Source organism: Protomyctophum bolini, assembly GCF_963924005.1.
Source record: "Protomyctophum bolini genome assembly, chromosome: 5".
Classification (NCBI taxonomy): domain Eukaryota; kingdom Metazoa; phylum Chordata; class Actinopteri; order Myctophiformes; family Myctophidae; genus Protomyctophum; species Protomyctophum bolini.
This window is the reverse complement of record NC_137866.1, coordinates 14666976-14691894: the sequence shown is the minus strand read 5'-3', so window position 1 is coordinate 14691894 and position 24919 is coordinate 14666976. Positions and strand designations below refer to the sequence as shown.

Below are 24919 nucleotides of genomic sequence, written 5' to 3'. Positions count from 1 at the left end.
CTACAGGCTGTTCTTGTCGGGCAGCTCCGCCTCGGGACTGCGGGGGAAGTAGACGGTGGCCTTGTGCTCCTCGTAGCGGTCGATGTGCTTGAGGTGGACCACCATGTGCAGCGCGTAGGCCAGCACCAGCAGCAGGATCAGCGAGGTCACCAGGCCCATCAGGATGGCCGGGGTCAGGAAGGTGGCGCAGTCGCTGGGCGACGCAAACTTGTCCGACTGCACGTTGAACGCCTGGATCTGCATGGGTGGAGAGGAGAGGAGAGAGATTTGTTTTTATTACATAACATTATGCGTATTGTTCTTATATTATTTGGATCATAAGACCCAATTAACGAATGGCGAGTCTCCAGGTTTTCTTCGAAACTAGCTATTTTAGTCTCAACTTCTCACATGAATGCAGACCAGCCTCTCCTCTTTAGCGTAAATAAAAATAACGTTTTTGCTACTCACCAAAACAAAGGCGGGTTGTGTCATTAGAAAACCTACTTTCCTTAGTGGACGCACTCTGAGCCCCCCATCACACGTATAAAATGTACTTTTTGGCCAGAAAGGGATCTTTTTTCACCGGAGGAAAAATATTCTCTATGAGGCAATTCTCTGGGCAATATTATCGGTAGAAGGCGCAGTGGAGTAACTAAAAGTATTTTTTTTTGTTATCTAATTTGACATGTACGATAGCATTGAAGTGTAATTTAATATTTGCCTCTTGGCCAGTTCCCACTTGTAAAAGAGACACCGTCTCAATGTGTTTTTTTACTGGTTAAATAAATTATTGTTAAAGTGGTTAAACGCTAAAAGTAGCCTCGTTACGCAGGCTTTTATTTTCATGGGGGCTCTGATCGGTGATCCAATATTTCTCTAGTGCTTGCTCCATGCACGTTCGTCCCTCTAGACCAGAAAGCACGCTGGCTGGGCCAGGCTAACGCTAAAGTGACAGAGATGCATTCCAGGTCTTAATGGGATGTATAGGTCTACCTGGAAGTCGGTGAAGGTAATGTGCCAGTTGGCGGACGTGTCGGTTTGCGCGCTGGGCACCAGCAGCGTGTCGTACTTGTGTAGGCTGCTGACGTGCTGACAGTGGTAGGAGGAGGTGGCAGGCGCGTACACCTCGCTGGCGTTGAACGTGGCCTCCTGCGTCCAGTTGTAGTGGATGTGCACGCTGTCCAGCGTGAACCAGTTCTGACCCGCCGCCTCGTAGAAGGTGTTGGACATCTGGAGCCTGGCGGTGGTGGTGGGAGAGGACAGAGGAAATGTGGAAAATGTAGTCGTTTTTGAGGGGTGTACCCCTATAGCCCCTCCAGTGCATCAAAATTAAGTCATATGCCAGCCAAGTCTATGGACTTTTAATGTTTGTTTTTAGAGCCTAATTATACATTCCCCATCCTCAGCCAAGTCTATGGACTTATTTAGGGTAGTGATGATAGAATTATGCCAGCCAAGTCTCGCGTGAGTTTAAAGATGAAACGGAAGTGTGGAGGAGGCTTCACTTTGGCTTTATCACTTACTCATGAATCATGATCAATGCTTCCGTTGCTCCAGACAGTATGACCGGAAACATTCTGGCCACGCGAGACTAGGGAGAGACAGCTAATTCACCACCGGGCTCAGGAATTGAACACGGGACACACGCTGTCAGGCATCAAAGCCTATGTGGTACGCCCTAACCACACCAAAGGGTCATCATGCAACATTGCAACTCCTTGGGTCCAAGAGGTTGCAAGGAGTTGAACACTAAATCCGTCTCGACCCTTTGGTGTGGTTTGGGCCATTGAATTCCATGTGTTGAATCACTAGGGACAACGTGCGTCAACGTGCAACAGGACATATCACACCGCAGGGACAACGCTAAAACCGTCTCGACCCTTTGGTGTGGTTAGGGCTTAACCACTGCAGCCACCCCCCCCAAATTTATATTTCTTAGTACATCTACAAGCTCTACAATTAATCATGGATGTGAGGTGTTGTGAGCTTGTAGATCTGCTGTTTTCAGTGTGGGACATCGTCGTCGTATGATGAACACCACATTTAAATATTACAGAGGAAATCTGCACGTCTGATCATGGACATGATGGTGTTTGCATTAAAGAGATGATGATGACCAGGGGTGGAACAAAGTAAAAGTATCAATACTGGAATGTAGAAGTAGTACAATTCTGGAATCCGTAAAAGTACAAAAGTATTGGCATCAAACAGTAGAAAGTACTCAATGTGCAGAATGTCCCATTTCAAGTTTTAAAAAATCTTTTGAAAATAGCAGATCCACAAGCTCATAATGCATCTCGTCGCGAAGCATGAGCTTGTATTTTCAAATGGCCGAAATGTATAAGTGGTTAAAAAGTGGTAAAAATTAAGTACAGTACTTAAGTACCGGTAAATGTACTTTGTTACATTCCACTCATGGTGACGCCTGACGAGTGGAAACAAGGGTAAGAGAGATGTTTGTACCTGATGACTAGTCCTCGCAGATCCTCAACATCACCAAACATTAAAGAAAGCCTGTGAAACGACAAAACAACACACAGTCAAGTGTGTTATTATATTTAATTGAGTAATGCCTTTAACACAGTAGAACATCAGCATTAGCCTGGCTAATAAGCCAGGCTCAAATCAACGGCTGATTCGGTCTGGCTTTAGCCAGGCTACTGTACATCAGCATATACTGTATGGTCGGACAAAACCCTCTCATCTCCATAAAAAAACGTTTGTAAATTAATGCCCTGCTTCATCATACTACAGTGTCACACAAAAGTAGCAAAAATAGTAGCTTATAGGTCTGCTCTACACAATACATACTTCATACTTCATGTCCTTGTATGAGCGAAGGGGAAGAGGATCGACCCCACAAACACTCGCATGTGTGGTCTCAAACAATATGATTATTGTAATGTGGAAAGTTTAGAATAGTTGGCGCCGGTGGTCCTGTTTTCATTTTGCACTGCATCGGTGGTTGTTGCAATCACCTGCACTACAATACTTCACCATATTATGTTGCACTATGACGAAATAAAACCCATGAAATGTAATGTGTTCACTGGGGCAGACGCAAAGACGCAGTCTACCATTCATTGTCAATGGAAGTCAGCGACGTGAAGCTACGAAGTAAATCCACCACTTGTAGCTGCTGCAAAAACAGCTACAAAAAAAGCTACAAATACAATGCAGCATAACAACGTGCATGTTCCCCAATGCAATTCCAATGGTAAGCTGTGTTGTTTTCACCCCATGAAGGAACGCCCCAAAATACCTGTATGTGTTGAATGTCGAATGGACTACAATGGAAACAAGCCACTGGCTTTTCGTGTCATCCGCTTGAAACGTTTTTAAATCGTTGTTGGTTACTGCATGTACCTTTAAAAGATATATATCAGTAAATTGAATATTCAATCAAAACAAACACATTTGACTGGACTCACGTGGCTTTCTCCTTGGTGCAGATGGAGCCCTTGGTGTCGACGGGCGAGTTGGGGCTGAACACCCTCTCGGTCAGGTCTATGAAGGTGTGGTTCCTGTAGCGGATGGCCAGGCGCTTGGCCTTGAACAGAATGCAGGTCTTGCCGTTGTAGGACACGCTCAGAGGGCCGTAGGGCCCCATCAGGGACTGGAGCAGCTTCCTCTTACTGTGGGGCACGCCGCCCTGGTGCCATCCAAACGGCTGCAGAGAGAGAGAGAGAGACGTACAGAGGGTTGGCAGTGGTGTACTTTTACTTTTACCAAAAGGAAAAGTACCCGTTATGCAGAATGTCCCGTTTAAAGTTTTCTTTTATTATATAAAAAATCTTTTGAAAATAGCCCATCTACAAGCTCACAATGCGTGGCATCATGCATCGTAGATCGTCTATTTTCAAATGGCCGAAATGTAGTTAGTTACTGTATGTTGTGTAATAATAAATCAAGTTTTACAAAGAAACTAGTAACTAAAGCTGTCAAATAATTGTAGTAGAGTAAAAGTACAACATTTGTATCTGAGCTGTAACTGAGTAGAAGTAAAAGTATTGGAAATTGGAAATATTAAAGTAAAGTACAAATACCTTAACATTGTACTTAAGTACAGTACATTAGTAAATGTAGTTACTTTACACCACTGGGATTGAGTAATACAACAATGAACCTCACCACAAAAACGCTCTGAAATCATAAATCTTGTATTTTGGTCCCTGAAGGCACAAAATGTTTTCAGATGGGGGGCTGCGGCCAAATATAATGAATATAGGCAGGTTCCCTGAGATGAAAAGGTTATTTGAGAACACAAATTCTATTATCAGATTTTTGGAGACTTAAAGCTGTTAATTATAGTGGTTATATGGTTGCAAAAGTATAAATTGATTGCGGTGGTGAGAGCGGTTTGGTGAATAGTCCCAGTCATTTGGTGGGGGGGCGGGGCCACACATTAAAAATAAATTAATCCACAAAACTAGCTCCATTTGCATTGTTTACCTATTTCTTATAGGGCAAATTTCGTTCAACTTTGACCCCTATACTCACTGTCACATGGAATATGGTTTTGTACTGCTGCTGGGGTACTGATACTGGACACAGAAAATAAGAGATCCAATAGAAGTCTGTATTTTTGGTTCTCTGACGTTGCGCTCTGAAAATAGTAGATCTACAAGCTCATAATGAGCTTGTAGATCTGCTATTTTCACCATACAACCAAGTGTAAAGTCAGGCATTACATCATTACATTTTTAGTAGGACTAATGTAGATTTAGGCCTAATCGACTATAATCTTATGATATTTTGTCGCCAAAACAAAAACTACTCAGATGATTAAAATATGACTGAAACTAAATGGAATTGTATTCAAAGGAACTAAAACTAAATCTAAAACTAAATCTGCAGTCAAAATCAACACAGCAGCATAAAGAACAGCTGTGTGCCATTCTTTGAGTGTCCTCTAGAGGGCAGTCATAGATTTACTCTCTCATGGAAGAGAATACTCTGTGTTGTAGTGTCTTCTGAATAGTTTTAGTCATAGTTTGGTTTTAGTCTAGTTTTAGTCAACTAAATATACAGTTGATTTTTTTTTGGTAAATCAGGGATCATGGGGGGTCGCAATTAAGCCTATATATGGAGATCCCTGATGTCATCAATATTAATATGTCAGAACCTGTTCTGACATTCCAATTGTTGATCCTTCCCCATCCGTCCTTCCTCTTCGATGTCTCCCTTTTGACTGATACCTGTCCATTTAAACTCTAGACGGGCCTGCCCCAAAGTTATTTGTGCAGCCGCGCCCGGCAGCCGGCGAAAACTAGAGTTCTCAAAGGGGCCCAAAAATTAAGGCCCTACCTGTGTCCTCATCAAACCCTATACACTCAAGACACTGTCACCACTGCCACCCTTAGATAACCATATATGAAGCTGACTTGTTCTGTTGATCTGACCTCATCAAACCCTGTACACTCAAGACACGCTCCATATACAGTATGGCCAGTGCACGCAAACTTTAGGGAGAAACGAAACGATTATACCAAACTAAACACATTGTAATCTAGGGGGGATCATTTTGGAGGTGCCGTTGGTTCCGGTCGTGTGTTCCGGCCACCTGATGACGTGAAGTTATTTCCGTCCAGAAGGCGTCCGAAACCCCAACATGGAATTGATCCCAGAGTTAGGAAAGGGGTAAGAGAGAGGAGGGTAAAAGAGAGCGATTGTCTTACCTGCATCATTCTCCTGAGTGGGTTTTCATCTTCAGGCATCAAGAGAACCTCTTCACTTTGTAAAGCCACTCCTTCTTGACCTGAAAACACACGCACGCACGCACGCACGCACACAATGCACTGTGAGATAGCTTAATATAGCCTACGTATATCAGTGAACTCGTCGTAAACACACTGTCACTGCAGTGATCTCTGGCGCTAATATATTCACGCAATCACGCGTGCACGCACGCACACGCACACGCGCGCACACACACACACACACACACACACACACACACACACACACACACACACGCACACGCACACACACACACACACACAAGAGAAAACAGGCCACAAACACCTGCATAAACACAACAGAAGAGCCTCTCCATTTCTGTATAGTTTACGTCACCGCCACAGTGACTCATCATCATCAGCGCTTTAATTTTAGGTGTGAGAGAGTCATTATTTATCATATCACAGAAACAAGGGATTTACTGTACATTAAAGGTAGGGTAAGTGATTTCCTTTGGTTAAAATAAGCGTTAAAAAGCTTTATATTGTGATAGTACTCATTGCTATAGAGTGTTTGTTCAGTAACAGGAGTCTCCATGTCTCTCCAGCTTTATATTAAACATAAAATGCATTTTCAGGTCGGGATACCAATTTTATCCAATCGGGATAGAGAACTCAGTCTGGATACAGATTAAAGTGGGATTATAAGTAATGCCACAAAGAAATGAGCATACGAAATTGGAACTGGATCACTATATATGATAAATGGCTACTTCCTCCTGATTGGCTGACATTTTGTCACCTACCTGAAAATGTATTTTCTGTTTATTGTCTGAGAGAGTTCTGTTAAGAGCTGGAGTGTCAGGGAGACCCCTTGTTATGAACAAACACTCTACAGCAGTGGTTCTCAACCAGTGGTCCGGGGACCTTGACCAGGTTCCAGGTGGTGCCCAGCTAAATGATGGAGAGTTGGTAACCAAATGGAATTTTACACTCTTGAGAGTGTAAAATGAAACCAAATGTTTGAATATGTTGTGACAAACCCCAGGTTGAGACGTGACTCTGAGATCATTGGATCTCAGAGACCACGTGTTGCTTTAGTTTTAGTCTTTTGAATAAAATAAAATGTAGTCATATTTTAGTCATCTGAAATGTTTTAGTGTTAGTCTAGTTATAGTCGATATCACAAGATTTTAGACGACTGTCTTGCAGTCGATGTTGACTAAAATGTGTTTTGGCAGGCCTTGATGCCGTCGTAGGTAATGGCTGATTTTACACCATGGTTGCACTCTGAAAATAGCAGATCTTGTATTTAAAGATCTTCTATAAATCATATAAATGTGCGGAGGAAGCGTGAACAATGGGAGGTGTTTGTCAAAGCAGTCCCACTGTCACAGTGAGCAGGCCAGCGTTGCAGTGATCATGGCAGGCCTCTCTTCCTGCGTCACGGCCAGTGGTGGAAAGTACAGTATTGAGGTGTTCGTACCTTACTCGAGTATGTCATATTTTCTGTACTTTTACTTGACAACTTTAGTTACTAGTTTACTTTTGTAGATTTGGATTATTAATATTACAAAACATTAACCACTTCAGCCCTATATACATCTCGACCATTTGAAAATAGCTGATTTACAAGCTCATAATGTGTCGCGATGTGACACATTGTGAGCTTTTAAGATCCCCATTAGCTGGTGCAAAGCAACAGCTAATCTTCCTGGGGTCCACACAGAACATAAAAACATTACATTCGAATGATAGGAATGACATTAAAGATAAATATGGCAGTACTGATACTTTTACTTAGGTAAAACAACTGGTGGTCACAGCACATGTTGGTGGAACACTTACTGGCTGTGATTCTGCTCGCCCGTCGGGCGTTCTCTCTGCTGTGGAAACAATGACAAAGAACAACAACACTTAATTTAGTCCACTATCAGTTTTCATGTTGACAGCAAATTATGATTAAAATAGTCTTAAGTCTTTTGAATAACACACTGCTTAGTTTTAGTCCTGTTTTAGTCATCTGAAATTGTCTTATTCTAGTCTTAGTCGACTAAATATCAAAATATTAGTATAGTCTAAATATCAAAATATTAGTAGTCTTGGTCTTTTAGCCAACAAAGGGGATCCTTGCAAATAAAATTAAAATATTTAGTACTAGTTGGACTCGTAACAAGCCACAGTGTCGTTGGAAACCAGTGTACATAATGGATACAACCTGAGACATGACATTCAGCAATTGGGTCTTATGATCAAAATTATAATGGTGTGCAAAATAGAAACTCAAACCTTTTCCACAGACAAGACCAAGTCTTTCCACCCGACATGCAACAAACTGTGACAACTCGGTGTGGAGTCACCTTTAGGCACACTGAGGACTTGGATTAACAGTCTGCAGAGAAACACTGAACTCTGTGATCAAGTCCTTAACAAACTGCTGCGTACTGTAAATGGAATGGCTGGTTCATATTCTCTGAGGTTCATTCAGTCTACAGTAGTATATGTACAGTGCAGCAGTACAGTCACCCATAATAAAAGCACAGGCATTCTTCTTTTGCAACATGTTTCGACGGGGACAGAGTGTACGAGTTGGCTTTCACTGGCACGGCATGGTCAGGGACCGCCCTGCTAAATTCTCTGTTGTATGACGGTGTTGTGGTTTTAATCTCACCTACCCTGTGAAATACCATTATACCCCCTAGATCTAAATCTACAAATGATATGCAGTAAAGTTTCAGTATCAGAAATGATTATTTTTATTTTTAACTTTTAATCACATTAAAATAATTAATTACAGAATCTACAGATCATGCATAATAATTACAGAATGCCTTATGTAAATCTGAACCCCCCCACCCACGCATCCCTTTTCCCCTCACTGTATGTTTCTTTTCCCTTTTTACCTCCTTTATGATGAATTCCCGTTCTGCTCTTTGGCTTTATAGAAGTGTATATTTTTACGTCTCTAAATGTTTTGATGAATTGAACAAGCTACGATGACTAAAACTAGGACTAAATATACTGTCAATTTTGTCAACAAAAATAAACTAGACAAACATTTTACGAGGTAGAGAAGAGAAGAGAGGAGAAGAGATACGAACAAAAAGTTATTTCATGCTTCTACGAGCTTCTACATATGCTATTTTAAGAGTGCAACCAAGTGTAAAATCTGGCATTACGACAAGGCCAAAAAGCCAAAAAGGTCAAAATACATTTAAATCGACAAACAACGAACATAGTCGACTAAAATCTTATACTTAATCGACTAAAAGTAGACTAACACTAAAATATTTAAGATGACTAAAATCTGACTAAAACTAAATGGATTATTATTATGAATTTTATATTTAAAAAAACTTTAAAGACTATGACAACTAAATCAAACATTTGCTGTCCAAATCAACACTAATACTAGGCAAGACGCATCATGACAAGGCAAGACCGACATAGCACCAGGAAGGTGGCCTATACAGTACAGTACTAGCCACTCTCTTCCATCATGTGTCATGTCCTCCAGTCCACCCTGTTCTCATCCCATCTAAAAGCCTTGGACAAGTAGCCTTGGACTCCTGGTGGCTAATCCTAGCCCCATCCATTTAACTGTCTAATCACAGCCTGCGTAAATCTCTGCCAATGGGCTTAGCGAGCGGAGCTGCTACCGGCCCGTCTTCCTCCTCGTTGTTGTGATGCTTCAGCGTTTTGCTCTACACAGCGGGGGGGGGAGGGGGTTGTCCTTGGAGATCTGCGTTGGTTTGACCACCACATGCAGCCTGTTATAATAAGCTTAGAGAGAGAGTAGGCCAGCGCCAAACAAAACTAAGACCTGTGGGACCGGGCCGTGGGTGGGTGGGTGTGGGAACAAGAAGGTAAGACATGACGTTGGTCCCTGTGGGACCGGGCGGTGGGTGTGGGGACAAGACGGTAAGACATGACCTTGGTCCCTGTGGGACCGGGCGGTGGGTGGGTGTGGGAACAAGAAGATGAGACATGGCGTTGGTCCATCTCTTGTTGTGCGTGTACCCTACTACCCGGTATATAGAGGCCGATTGATGCCAGGTGTTTAGGTCTGTTGCTGATAGTGATTTTTACCTAGGCTATAATTATTTGGTCAAAAAGTTTTTTTTTTTCTATTACAAACAAAAACACGAACAATACTATATTATGCGTGTGCTGTGCATAATGTACAACGCTCCCCTGATGTTAACCTTCAGTATTGCGTTAAAATGTTCATAGAAAAAACTATTGTCTCAACAAAAGTCAGTGGTGTCTACAAATTGACAAGAAAGAGACAGTGGTGTTTTCGTTGACGAGATGAGGGACGAGGCTAGACAAAAATGTTAGACTAACAAAGTTTCAAAATGCATGAAAATGATACGCCTGTGCATGCAAAAAATATCAGAAATAAATGCTGCTACTACTGCTGCATCCTGTCCTTGTTGGACACGCCCATCACCTTGCATGCACGCGCGCGCACACACACACACACACACACACACACACACACACACACACACACACACACACACACACACACACACACACACACACACACACACACACACACACACACACACACACACACACACACACACACACACACACACACACACACACACACACACACACACACACACACACACACACACACACACACACACACACACACACACACACACACACACACACACACACACACACACACACACACCTTAGATCATGGACATGGACCCTTAGATCTTTAACTCTTGAGAGCTTAAAATGAGACCAAACAGACCCTTTTGGTTTAATTTCACGCTCTCAAAAGTAAAATTATTGTTAAACATCTGCATTACTTAATTTACAATAAGTCTACACAATTTGTAGAAGAATTGTTATTTTTATCAATGTTTGCCCGTTATCTCTCCTATGGTACCACATCAATAAAGCATGGAATTGTGCCGTGGACATCTTATCCAAGACAACAACAAAAAAAGACAGAAGAAAAAGGTTGTAAACCACTGCTGTACATTTTGCACCCATGGGCAACGTTGTACAATGTACAGCATCGTTCTGTGCCAGGCAAGCCAACTTGGCAGATGGATTGGGATTATAGTGGAACGCTGCCAGGTGATCCGAGGGCAGTGGCACTGGTATGAAGAGCTTAAAGTCATGATGTCATGATGCCATACGGATCTCACGGCGCTCCCGAATATTGAACATTGATGATAATGTAAATATGTAAATATTAAGATCCTAAATATTGGGATTGATGTCATGTGACAAAATTGCCAGTAGTATAGGGCTGCAACTATCAATTAAACCAAGGCACTCTTCTGGTGGAAAAAAGTTAAAAAGCCTATATTGAAGTGGCTAGTTCCTAATAGAAGTTACAAACTGGGATAACCAGTTAACTTCTATTAGAAACTTCAATAAAGGCTTTTTAACCTCTTTCCCCCAGAAGAGTGCCTTGGTTTCTTTGTCCTTATAGTTGCTAGTATTCTATTGATTACTTCTCTTGATGAATCAAATAACAATAATTTTGAAATTTTGATTTATATAAACAAATTGATTAACCACGTAAGCATTATTTTATTTTACAACGGATACTCTAACATTGACATACAACAATTACAATGGCTATTGTATGGGTGGGGCATGCATATAGTTGTTGTCGGGCAGAATGTCCAAATTCTAAATGTTTGTGATTTTTTTGTAAATTAAGGCCCTACCTGTCATACTACAGCGTTACACAAAAGCATCAACAGTATCAGATCTAGGCTACAAGCTTGAAACGTGACGCGAAGCGACCCTTTTCGAGCTTGTAGTTCTGCTACTTTTGCTATTTCTGAATTTGAATCCTGAAATGTTTATGGACATGAGGTTTCCACCTGACAAAGATGATATCCAACTTGCATGGTTCCATCCTGAGTAGGGGCACTGGCCTAGTTTTATTTTTTATTGTTTTTAATTAAAATGAAATTAGTGATTTTCTCTTTAAAATCATCAACTAAATTGATCAGTTCAATTAACAGTTGCCGTTCTATACGTTCTTGTTTAATATGACCTCAGTGCATTGTATAGTATTTCTATTCCATTTTCTTCTGTGTGCAATTGACCAATTAATCAAATGCAGTGCTTCAAGGTTAAAGCTTCATCGTGTGATTACTGTGAATGTCTGTGATACACGATGGGCCGTGGCCCGCACTGATAAACCAGGGCAATTATGATTAAGCCATTTGTGTTCCAAAACAAGTCTGCCCTTAGCCTCCCCCCACTGCATGCGCAATCTGTCTCTCCCCATGTCCCCATCATCCCTGTCTGTCAATCTGTCTCTCCCCATGTCCCCATCATCCCTGTCTGTCAATCTGTCTCTCCCCATGTCCCCATCATCCCTGTCTGTCAATCTGGCTCTCCCCATGTCCCCATCATCCCTGTCTGTCAATCTGTCTCTCCCCATGTCCCCATCATCCCTGTCTGTCAATCTGTCTCTCCCCATGTCCCCATCATACCCGTCTATCAATCTGTCTCTCCCCATGTCCCCATCATCCCTGTCTGTCAATCTGTCTCTCCCCATGTCCCCATCATACCTGTCTGTCAATCTGTCTCTCCCCATGTCCCCATCATACCCGTCTGTCAATCTGTCTCTCCCCATGTCCCCATCATCCCTGTCTATCAATCTGTCTCTCCCCCCCATGTCCCCATCATCCCTGTCTATCAATCTGTCTCTCCCCATGTCCCCATCATACCCGTCTGTCAATCTGTCTCTCCCCATGTCCCCATCATACCTGTCTGTCAATCTGGCTCTCCCCATGTCCCCATCATACCTGTCTGTCAATCTGTCTCTCCCCATGTCCCCATCATACCCGTCTGTCAATCTGTCTCTCCCCATGTCCCCATCATCCCTGTCTGTCAATCTGTCTCTCCCCATGTCCCCATCATCCCTGTCTGTCAATCTCAAATCATCATGGTTTTTAGTTAAGTAAAAGTATCAATACTGCAATATAGAAATACTCTGTTACATGTAGAAGTCCGGGATTCAAAATTTCCCAGAGTAAAAGTATTAGCATCAAAATGTACTTAAAGTACCAAAAGTAAAAGTAGTCATTATACAGAATGTCCCATATTTCAAGTCGCATATTTATGTCGCATCATAGATCAGCTATTTTCAAATGGCCGAAATTAAGTGGTTAATGTTTTGTAATAATAATCAAAATCTAGCTAGACTTTTGGAAGTTTTAGAAACTTTTAGCCTGTAATGACATGCTCAATATAGGCGTAGATTATTAGCTATTATTACCTATTTGTTAAAATATGTGTTAAATACAGTACAGCTCTATATAGTGATCGTAAGCATCGCTAATTATTGAGTGCTTGTTTAGTCACCCTGTCTCTGCAGCTTTGTAGGAAGCAAAAAATACATGTTCAGGTGGGATTACCAAGTTTGTTCAATCAAGAGCGATAACTCATACAGCATAGGACAAATAAGTGAAACTGGTAGTGATGACAAAGAAATGAGCATTTCATTTTAACTGGAACACTATAAATTTGAAGTTGAGGATGCACAATATATCAAAAATTGTTCATCATCGTTGGGATGCCCGCTGTCCTAGTGGTCCAGTTGTATGCCCAGGGCTTAAAGCAAAAAAAAAATACTGAATTTTTTTGCAAATCTGCACTGATCTCATTAAATGACCCCTATGAAATCCTCAGGACTGAAATCAGTCCCCAGGACTGAGAACTTTAAGCCCTGTGTATGCCACATAATAGGCTCTGGCCTATTATGTGGCATTGCGTGTTCAAGTCCCGTTCATGTCAACCTTTGCTGTATGTCTCTCCCCTTCTCTCTCCCTCTTTCCTGTCTGTCTTTTGCCTCTCTTACTTCTACGAAATAACAATACGATGGGAACAATGCACAAAAACGTGCATAACAAACTTGGGGTATCGCTGTAGATTTGCCATACTGATATTCGGAAGCCTGGGCCATGTGCATAAACTGACCATGAGTGGCCTAAGAATAGCTGGCATGACAAAAACAAAGCCAAACAACTTGCCAAATACTGTTCTGTCTCGTCTGTTATAGGCAGTTTGTCTGTGTGGAGAAGGAGGTGCCATGTGTATCCTTAAGTGAACATGAACTGTCAACCCCGTTATATTTGTTTCCTTGTAAAATTAATTGTAATTTGTGGATTCAAATAAAGAAATCGAAATGTGTCTATGTTAGCAGCGAACCAAAGGCAAAAAGACTTAAATATACTTCAATATCAAATTTTCTTATCATATCTTCATAACAATATTCTTCATTCAACAATGTTATCACATATTATTTTACTAATATTGTGCAGCCAGCCAATTAAAGAGTGGGAGAGACAGGGAGACACCATAGCAATGATTACTATCACAATATAGAGCTTTGACTCTTTCACACACCCAAAAAAAAGACAGACGTTTTGTTTTAACCAAAAAGGATCACTTTAACCAAAAAGGACCACATATTCTCACATCGAGCTAATCTTAATGTATCCGCCATTCCATAGATTCCGTAAAGGACAGCCAAGCTCCATGTTGCTCTAATCCATCATAGCAACAGTGGAGTTCATTAATTTCCCATCAAGGATCCAGTCATTCAATGTCAATACTGGCTCAGGCTTTGACTTTGACTTGACAGTGGTTCAGAACCTCAGAACACCTAGAGACAGGCAGGCCCTGGGGGAAAGGCCTAGTTTATATTCCATCAGCCGGGTTCAATTCTGTAAAGACAAATAGAGTGGTGCCATTTTCTAAACCAAAGATGGAGTGCTGTGATTTTTTTACTTTATCTGTTTTGTATGCGTCTATGGATTTAACATTACTCTAATATAGCCTGAGGTGTGGTTATAATATTAAAATATGTCTTCCCTGCGTATTTTTGGTTTCATCGCAACCGGATTATCATACGACTGTGGGCAAGACTTAAATTCAGGTGGGTGGTGCTAAGGTCATAACCAGGCATAGGCTACTTAATGAACTGGTGGGTGTGGCCACATAAAAACTATTGTATCACTTTCTGTACACTTTTCAGTATAATCAGTTATTGTGACCGCACATCACATTTACTGTGAAATCGTACATTTATGTCCGTCAGTCAGTCAGTCAGTCCCTCAAAATCCCCATACATGGGAAAGCCCCCATATATGGTGCCCAGGTCTCGTGACATCACATGACATCAACAGGGAAGGAGGTCATAGTTAATGCGACCTGCTGTCGCAGTTAAGCCCATATATGGAGACCCCTGATGTCATCAATTTGGCCAGCAACACTACATCTGACCTCAAAACTCAAACTCTTAGATCTCCATATGGATATGTCATAATCTGTTCTGACATTCCATATGTTGATCCTTCCCCATCCATCCTTCCTTCCTCTTCGATATCTCCCTTTTAACTTGTACCTGTCTATTCAAACTCTAGACAGGCCTGCCCCAAAGTTATTAGTGCAGGCGCGCCTGGCAGCCGGCGAAAACCTATTCTCAACAGGCCCGAAAATGAAGGCCTGGCCCTACCTGGCCTCTCATCAAACCCTGTACACTCAATGTCCTCGCTACCAACCCTCCACCCTTAGATCTCCATATGGAGCTGACCTGTTGCGACATTCCATGTTGATCTAACCTCACCAATCCTGTATACTCAAGACATGCTCCTTATGGCCAGTACAGAATTAATTCCATGTTGATCTGACCCCCCATGCCAAAGCGCCAGCACTCACCCAGCAGTATGCCGTCAACGAGGCGGATGCGACCTCGCCCTTTAGGCCAGGGTCGCATCTCACCCTCAGGCGTTGTACTGGTACTATAGAACCTGATGATCATGTTTTAGGAAGGGGGGAATCAAAAATAAAGCCCCTGTATACTTTGGTTGTTATAAGAGCCACGGCCCAGGCCATTCTTACTTATTTCTACATTGCAATATTGATACTCAAGCGAAATCCATGCATGGCGGTGATGTCGCACACCGTTGTACGACAGCATAATTAAACGTATGCTACAGGGCCTTTCCCAAGGAAATCAAATTAATGTGAATTAAGGCTCAGTCGACTAAACACGGGAGAGACTAATTAAAGAGATAATGATGGCTAGATGTCGACGTCTGGGGATGGTTACTCATCAGCCGAGGTGCTGCGCTATCATAGACGCGCCAACGCCAGACGGATGATACAGACAGACAGGGCACGGCCTAGACATGAAGGTGCACAAAGTACAAAAGTATAGTAGACCTGTATCAAAATGTAGGTACTCATTATGCAGAATGTCCCGTTTCAAATCTATGAAGGATGTAGAGCCTTCGTCCTACTCCTCTCGCCCAACACTCCCCTGTGTAGAGTCAGACGCCTGACAAAGGCCTGTGTTTGGTCCGACAGGCATCAGTCCGACACCCTACCCAAAACCCAAACCCTAAACCTAACCTCACAAGAAGCCACGGGTTAGGTTTAACCTGCCACATATGTTGGGGGCCACGGGCGAGTTTTAACCCACCACCGCTTTGTTGTATAGGGCCACACATGTCGGGAGCGACGGTGCTGTCAAACTAATGCCTAACCAGCATGCACCCCATGCAGACAAAGCCTGTGTTGCACCACGGTGGATTCAAACCCACAATCTCCATGTTGGTGGGCAATTAGACATAGTGAGGACCATGCAGTTTCCTGGAGAAAGTTTCAGGTTGGTGTTAGGGTTAGGCATTAGAGGTTATGTTTAGGGTTAGGATTTGGTTTGATTTAGTTAAACTGGCCACCATGAAATGACATAATCCATACCAAGCGGGTTTGTTGCATTCAATTAAATTAAACCAGGGTGTGGGTGTGGGTGTGTGTGTGTGTGTGTGTGTGTGTGTGTGTGTGTGTGCGTGATTGAGTCAGTGTGACAGAGCTTGAGCGGTGCCTTTGGCAGCTGGCAGTTGTGACTGAGACATCACTATTGTGACAGCCAGTGCCTTCATCCCTTAAAGGGATACTTCACGAAAACAAAAAAGAACTTAAGTTTCTATCAATGACACGCCCAATGAAACCTTCAACTCATGGATTCTTTTGTTGTTTTTTGTCGCATTACTAAGCCAAGCTAATTCAATTGGCTCGTGTTTGGGTGAGGGAAGCATTTTGTCACTGCACAACGTGCACGTATACTCCTATCAGTGGGGAGTGTTGGGCAGGAGGAGTAAGACGGATGCTCTATACAGTATGTCCTCTCGGTGGGGGCTCCTCACTGGCAGGTGAGCCAGTAGGATAAGACAGCAGTGAAAACGCACGGAAATGTGTGTGCTGAGGAATTAAGTAATTAGGGAGTTTAGGATTTGTATTACAAAACATGCATTAACCAGCCTATATAATTTACATTTAAGTCATTTGAAAATAACCAATATACATGAAGCTCACAGTAGATCTATTTTCAAAAGATTTCTATACAAACTTGAAATGGGACATTCTGCATAATGAGTTTTGGTATACTTTATAAGTACCTTTGCACTTTTACTCAAATGTTGAATTCCGGGACATTTACTTACAACAGAGTATTTCTACATCACAGTATTGACACTTTTACTTTAAGTACAGAACGTGAGTACTGAGTAGGTACTATTGCACCACTGCTCCAGGCAGGCAGGCAGCCCGGAAAATGGCACTACTGTAATGTTTATGTATGTTTTGTTCCAATCCACACATGTCTCGTCCCATCATGCATACAGCATCCCCCCCGTGCACCTGCCCAGGTCGCAGCTGGCTGAAAGAGGCCAGATGAGCTTGTGTACTGTATAAGACTGTGTTCGTGTGTGCGCGCGCTGCGCGCGTGTGTGAGCGAGCACTAACTAGACAGCCCAGGCCGTTTGTTCCTCTGCCAGTTTTTCGCGAGGTCAGCAACCCGGGACCGCTGTGATGCGGACGGTCCCCGTCCCGCCATTGGCTCAGCCAGGTCACACGGCGGTGCCTGATGGGTGCTGAACCAGACCCTTTATATAAGCCAAGCCATGCCAGGAGCACTCCTCGTCTCACCACGCTGTCTCAGACGCACACACACAGGTCTGTATCGTTATACTTGTGAGAACATTGACATTTTAGGCAGACGCATAATTTCAGAAAGAAATGGGCGTGGCAAAGCATAAGTTACCACTTAAGCCCCACTTATAAAATAGCGAAAATAGTTTATCTGCAAGCTCTCAACGCATCGCTTGGCTGCGCGTTGAGAGCTTGTAGATCAACTATCGCCACTATTTATTTAGGGGCGAAAATGTTTGAAAATGATCCTATGACAATCCCAAAATAGGGTTGCCACATTGAAAGTGGTTAATTAATTAATGGTTGCATACAATCAAAGGCTTATACAAAGCACCTGTCATATGTAGATGGATGGGCAATGATTGCGATGCAAACAGATTAATCTGCAAAAACAATTCAGAATTCGGGATAATATAAAGAAAGTAACTGAATTTGAGGTTAAATGTGAACACTATAGAATAGGGGGTGGAAATTGCCATCCTCTGGTGCCCCAAACGATTCCCCTGGTTTTAGGACAGCGTTGGAATTTGCTGAAATTAGCCAAAAAATAGAACAAATAGAAATAGAACTCTAATCCTAACACCTGGGGTAAACAGTAATCCTAACCTGAATCTTTTTCTAATAAAATGTGGACATTTGGTACTCACAAGTATAGTAAGTACACCCACACATGCAAACACGTGTGAAGTCAAAACCACAAAGAATGTAGCTCAAAAATTAAATATTGAAGCTTCCACATACATAAAATATAATGTATATTAACGACTCTCTCTCTGTGTGTGTGTGTGTGTGTGTGTGTGTGTGTGTGTGTGTGTGTGTGTGTGTGTGTGTGTGATTCTGAGCACTGAAATGAACACTGAGATAGTTTATCTGTGCAGAGAGAAGGTGTGGTTGTCTGCTCTCCTAACTAGTAAACAACTTCAAGGCTTCTTCTCTGCCTCTGCCGGCCCGCTACACCATCTGAGGCGGTATCGCCGGTTATAGTCCGAACATTACTAACACTATCCAAAACCCTAACCTCACAGGAAGCGACGGCTGATGAGTAACCCAACTCAACTTTTCGCTTTCGATATAGTTTCGGTTCATTTCCCAGCCCTACTGTCATCTCTAATTTATGTCGTACGACAAAGTATGTGCCTGTGCCTAGATGCAAGTTGGGAACTTACCAGTATGCAATACCCGTTGTCATAGCCGCGTTTTAACCACCTGTCTTTGCCCCTTTTGATGCCATAGTCAAGTGTATACAGAGAACTCTGTGTCTGAAGAGTGCTAACTGACTGTGAAAAGTGGACTGGTTAAGTAATCCAATGGCAGGTGTGGGGTTGCCATGGCAATCAATTGGCTGAGGCAGAGGCTGGGAATTCTACAGGTGAGAGGACTTATGCTCATTGGGTCCACTTGCAGAGCCTGACCAGAGCCTTTTGTGGTGCATTTATTGTATGATATACAAAACTTTGCACACACATCACACATCAATAATATGAGGTAAATAAATGAATTAAATTGATGGACAATTACAAACAATCCACTACCCTTTTCCCTCCCACTTGGAACTTTGACTCCTGAGTCATTAAAACCGGGACAAGACAACACTTATCCATATCACGATATTATGATATCCAAGATCCCAGCGATATCTAGCCTCTGGTTATATTGTCCTATAATAAGGCCTGTAGATGCTTTTTATCTATGGTTTTACAGCGGTCAAATGATACATTGCCTGACTGCCCAATTAGAGAATTGCTTCTCCTTCTGATTGACACTGACAGTTGGCTTCACACTGCTGTCAAATGTTTTGTCCTAGAGCTACAAGTTATCGATGTGGCACTAGCCCAAGCCCCCAGGGAGGCTTTCCAGCGTTGAAGCGCTGAGCCCTACTGGTCAGAGCTGAGAATGCGGGCCCGTGGATTTAGCATGAGGAAACCCCATGCAGCTCGGGTTTAACATTGAGCACTTCCGCATTTTGGACACCAATTTTGGTGTCCAAATCGAACAAATGCGGAAGTAGACCGTTCTTCCGGGTGCTTCAAAACACCACTGAGCAAATTCCATCGAAATGAATAGTAGGGGGCAGGGCAGTCCGCCCTCTATCATTTATAACTATGAACTATATAGCCAGTACAACCTGAGCTTGTAGATCGGGTGGGTGTGTCAGTAGTTAGTTACATTCATAACAGCTGCTAGTAATTCTGAGGCCACACTGAAATACCTCCCCATAGACAATGATGGAGGGGCGCCGCTTGGCAAACAGAGTACTCTGTCTTCTCTCCTAAGCTTGACAAATAAAATCTGCCACAACAAAAGTCCCTTTGGCAAAACATATCTCCATTTTTCCCCCCACAGATAGAAGACATCTTGTTAACCATAATTTCCCTTATGTCATCATATTTAGGGCAATAAAACAAAAAGTGAACTTACTTATTCTACTCCACTACATCTCAGATCCAAATATTGTACTTTTAACTTTAGTTTTACTTTGTAGATTTTGATTATCATTACAAAACATACATTAACCACTTCAGCCATATGTATACATGTTGGCCATTTAAAAACAAGCATCTTAAACCAAGGGCGCTTGAAATCAACCCATTAAAAACGGGAAAGCATCTCTGTCATTTTAGACTTTAGCGTTGCTATAAAGACAATAGCTCAGATATACAAAGCTCGTACACTATTTTGGAACATTGTAGAAAAGTCTTGAAGGTGTTGTAGAGAACTACCGATTCAGATGGCATTTGTAGAATCGACCTCAGGTCGTTATACGCATTAAAAAAAGGCTGATATAGAGACTGATTTAGTGCATACATCAACAGCCATCCAGCCACACATTTATCTATGTTTACATGTCCGCCCGCATCTTCAGCCACCAGATAAGTTGCAGGCCCTACAACCGTCCGCGGCCACAGAGGCCATTAATATCTGCCTCGCCATAGTGATGCGATATTTCTCTTTGCATCATAGCCCATATTGAATTCCCAGAAGCCATGCTGCAGATAATATTTCACAGAGTCGCTGGGAATGCGGTTCAACTACTATTTCAAAGTAGAGAGTTAGTTTAACAATCTGCATTCCTTCTTTTCTCTTTTTTTGCAGCTAAAATGTTAGTACAAAAAATGAATATATACTGTACTGTATATATACTAATAATATTTATACCCATTACATTAACTTGCAAAACAAAAGTAAACAAAAGTCAATTTCCTTATTTGATGTCTATATTTGATGTAACTATAGACATGTTGATTTTGTGGTCCTAATAAGTAGCTGGCCTACAATAATTAAATAAATAGAAAATCTAGTTTTGACCTCAATGGGTCAAAACTTTTTATAAATGGGTGATTTTCTACAGGATAGCAATGTCTATTTACACTTTCTCACTCCCCTCTCCCCCTGCCTCTCTCTCTCTCTCTCTCTCTCTCTCTCTCTCTCTCTGTAATTAGCAGGCAACAGTGCATTGCTGTTCCTTGGAGTGGTTGCACTACTCAAAAACATTAGACTAATTTGTTAGTGACGTGTTGAGTTTCAACTCAAATAGCAACTAGTGGTAATTTGTACACTCTTTATCAATCATGGCAAATGTATCAAATTTACTTTCACTACAATTTTACCGGGTAAACATTACTTTTTGTTTTTCCTTCTCTTTTTTATTACAAACTCATCTTTACAGCCAAGGTCTTTCTTATAGTGGTTCTATTAGAAAGTCACAACTATTTTAAAATCTTATTTTTAGGGTCAAGTTCTTATCAAAGGTATTTGGATCAACGGCAGGTCGTTCGGCCAAGGAGAAACAGAAAGCGCAAGCACAGCGTGGCCGTATCAAATTGGTATTATTGGACTTGATGTGTGTGGTTTCTGGCTTATAGCCGTATTGGTCCTGGACAGGAAGGAAAGCAAGGCAAAGGGCATGCATGCAATACTTCTGACCAGATATCTGTCACAGATACGGTAGTACTATATGTTGTGACTCAATACCTTTGCTACGCTCTAGCGTTATAGCTAAAACACTCTCCTGCTCCACTCTGTGGCATCATGCAGCGAGCAGCGTCCATCTAATGGCACCGTCCCTTTGTGTTGCTTCTATATCCGTCTGACGTTACAGCACTCCACACTCACAGACAGTACCAGGAATCTCCAATGAAAAGGCTTCTCGAAATGAAAGACAAGTGCTTACATAACCGTGTCTTCAGAGAGAGAGAGAGAGAGAGAGAGAGAGAGAGAGAGAGAGAGAGAGAGAGACACACAGAGACAGAACTGAGACTGGATCAGTGTGGACCCCCTGGGGACCTGAAGCTGTTACGTACAGAGTTACGTGACAGTGAGTTTGATCAAGAGAATAAGACCAATATTTAACAACACATACCCTGTTCAGGGTGGTGGGGGACCCATAACTTTTTGCATTTTGTTTTGCATTGACAATCCTCCAAAGGCATCAGTGTAGCTTCCCTGCTCCACTGGCCGTCATGAAGTGTAAGCAGAGAGGTAGCCTGGAAACCAGACGAATCTGCCACAGGAAAAAATAAATAATCCTTGGGCGGATTGGTCTGGCACTCCTCAGTTTGAATTACATTCCGCTCACCCCAGAGTTGTGCGTGAGCAATCAGAGCCCAGTGAGACTTTTGCTGTGATATTGGAATCTGTTTGTAACCGCCCCTTGGAAATAAATCTTCCAAACTGACGTTCTAGACTAATATCTACGCAGTGATATTAGTCTGGCCATGCCAGGCGAACAGAGAGAGCTAGATCAGATCTACCTGCGTTCTGCACACTGAGATTGACAAAGAACAACACCTCGAGAGTTTGGATAAGGATGGTATTCACCATGCCAACTCTCGAAAATGTGTCCAGCTGATAATGTTGCACTTGTCACACAAACAAGTAAGACAACTGTGACTTCTGTCTTCCCCACTGACCACTTAATCCCTACATGACTTAGTAAATTGACTGGAGTTGCCCAGGGATCTATACTAGGCCCCCCCTTTTGTCTGCTGTACGTAGGCCTTTTCTAAATCAAAATAAATATAAAATGTTCTCCGCCAGAACAGTGATGCTATATGGTTTAAAGCAGTGGTTCTCAACCAGTGGTCCCCAGCTAATGATGATGGAGAGTTGGTAACCAAATGGACCCTTATCGATCGCCTTGAGAGTGTAATATTAAACCAAATGGACGCTTGCCGGTCCATTTGGTTTCATTTTACGTTTTTACGAGTGTAAACATTATTGTTAAACATCTACATTACTTAATTTACAAGAAGTCTACGCAAAAAGAGAATGTAGGATAATTGTTATTTTGATCAACTTTTGTTCGTTGTCTCTCCTATGGTACCACATCAATACAGCACGGAATTGTAGACAAAGTATATGTTTCTTGGGTCTAAGAGGCTAAATGGTGGTCTGTGACTCAAATGCAGAATAAATAACAGACCTTGATATGAAAAGGGTATGAAAACCACAAAAGATGATGTGGATCTGCATCACAATCTCACAAAAGCTGTAGATTGTTTCCCCTAGTATCTCACAACAAGCGACAGAAATATTCATATCGACGTCTACTGTGGCAATGAAATAAGTCAGTATGTACTGTATACAGCAACGTATCGCGGTGGCCACGAGGCAGGCTGTGTATACTGTAGCGTTTAAATGGCGTTTATGCTGCTGTTGAAATGTCACAGATTGTTCCCTCGCAGTGCGAGGCGCTGCTGCTCGTGTAAGCGTGCCTCTCTCATTGTTTTGGCACCACATGTAATATCGCTGTCGCCTGTGTCCGTCCGTCCGCAGCCAAGCAGGCATTAGCCTCGACACAAAGAGGGGCCCGCTGCTGGCTCTACTGCTTATCTCTCCCTCCCCTCCAACAGTGGTGTGTGTGCGTGTGTGTGTGTGTGTGTGTGTGTGTGTGTGTGTGTGTGTGTGCGTGAGTGTGTGTGCGCCCCCTGGGTTTTTTGGGGCGCTGAATATTTCATCCAGATTTGACCTGCATGGGGACTCCAACTACATGTGCATTATGCAGACATGCACGGCCGGGTAGAATTCCCTTCTCCTACCTCACTGTCTACCTCTCTCTCTCTCTCTCTCTCTCTCTGACTGCATCAGTAAACAGAGCCCAGTAGACCATCCCTGCCTGATGCATTCTCTCTCTTCTCCTCTCCCCTGATCTCCCCCTCTTCTGCTCTATATACTCTGCTCCTCCTGTCCCATCCTTGTTTACCTACTCCCATTGCTGCTGCTGCTCCCCTCTTCTCCCCTGTCTCCTTCCCCTCTCTCCTGTACAGGCCTCCAGTGTCCCCAGCTTAATTTAGCTCCCCTCCTGCCTGCCTGCCTGCCTGGCTGCCAGACCAGCACCGTAGCGCACACGGAGACAAATAAACAGCCCCAACGCGTGATCGATGAGCAGCGTCTGATGCAGGAGCGTACGATGGGGCCGAGACACAAACACAGGCTTTGCAGGGCAGCAGCCTTTTTTTTTTCTTTTTTTCTGCTACGCCAACACTGTGTTATTCTGCTGCTGGGGTGTGTGTGCGCGCGTGTGTGTGTGCGTGCGTGTGTGTCTATGTCTGCGGCTTTGTGATCCACCCCAAAGAGAGAGAGTAGGTATAGGTAGGTAGAGCCGAGTCGGGGAGACAAAAGAATACACCCCCCGCCCCCCCCCCCTCCCCCAAAAAAAAGACGAAGGGAGGAGAGAACGAACAAACAAGCGGACAACAGACAGACCCCATGCAGGCAGCCGGTACAGAGCACATCAGCATCCCTGCATGCTTCTGACCAGACCCCCCCCAATCACCCCCTCCTCTGTTTCACAGGCATATATAGGAGAAGAGGAGAGAGAGAGAGAGACACACACAGAGAGAGAGACACAGAGATATTGCGGGTTCCTTCCTCTGTACCTTCTGTCTATGATTTCGGGCACTCCGTCATAGCGGTAGGGGGTGAGTCCGGGCAGCGCCTCGTCCGTGTCCTCCTGGTCATAGTCTTCGGAGGAGGAGGAGGAGAGGGACAGAGCGGGCCGGGACAGCGAGCCCAGGAGGAGGAGGAGGGAGACGAGGAGGAATGCGTGTGCGGCCGCCATGGAGACAATGAGAGGAGACTGCTGCTGCTCCAGCTCTCCTGCTCTTCATAATCTGCTTCTGGAGCCGTTGCACACACAGCGAACCCTCCCACCCCCCATCCCCCCCCCCCCCCCACCGGCTCCAAGGGTCTAGGAGCTGAGTGGCGGAGGCCGCCAGCCAATCACACTGCTGCAGAGCGGATCAAGCGTGCGTCACACACAC

General features: G+C 43.2%; 1 protein-coding gene across 1 annotated transcript; it reads right to left on the bottom strand.

Annotated features, from left to right (window-relative positions):
- On the bottom strand, positions 1–24717 carry LOC308314966 (V-type proton ATPase subunit S1-like; the record flags this gene model as incomplete). Its single annotated transcript, XM_080762790.1, has 7 exons — positions 1–237; positions 976–1219; positions 2446–2496; positions 3414–3652; positions 5661–5740; positions 7509–7546; positions 24536–24717. The coding sequence occupies 7 exons, from the start codon at positions 24715–24717 to the stop codon at positions 1–3; spliced, it is 1071 nt and encodes a 356-aa protein (XP_080618916.1).
- Between the last annotated feature and the right edge of the window lie 202 nt (positions 24718–24919).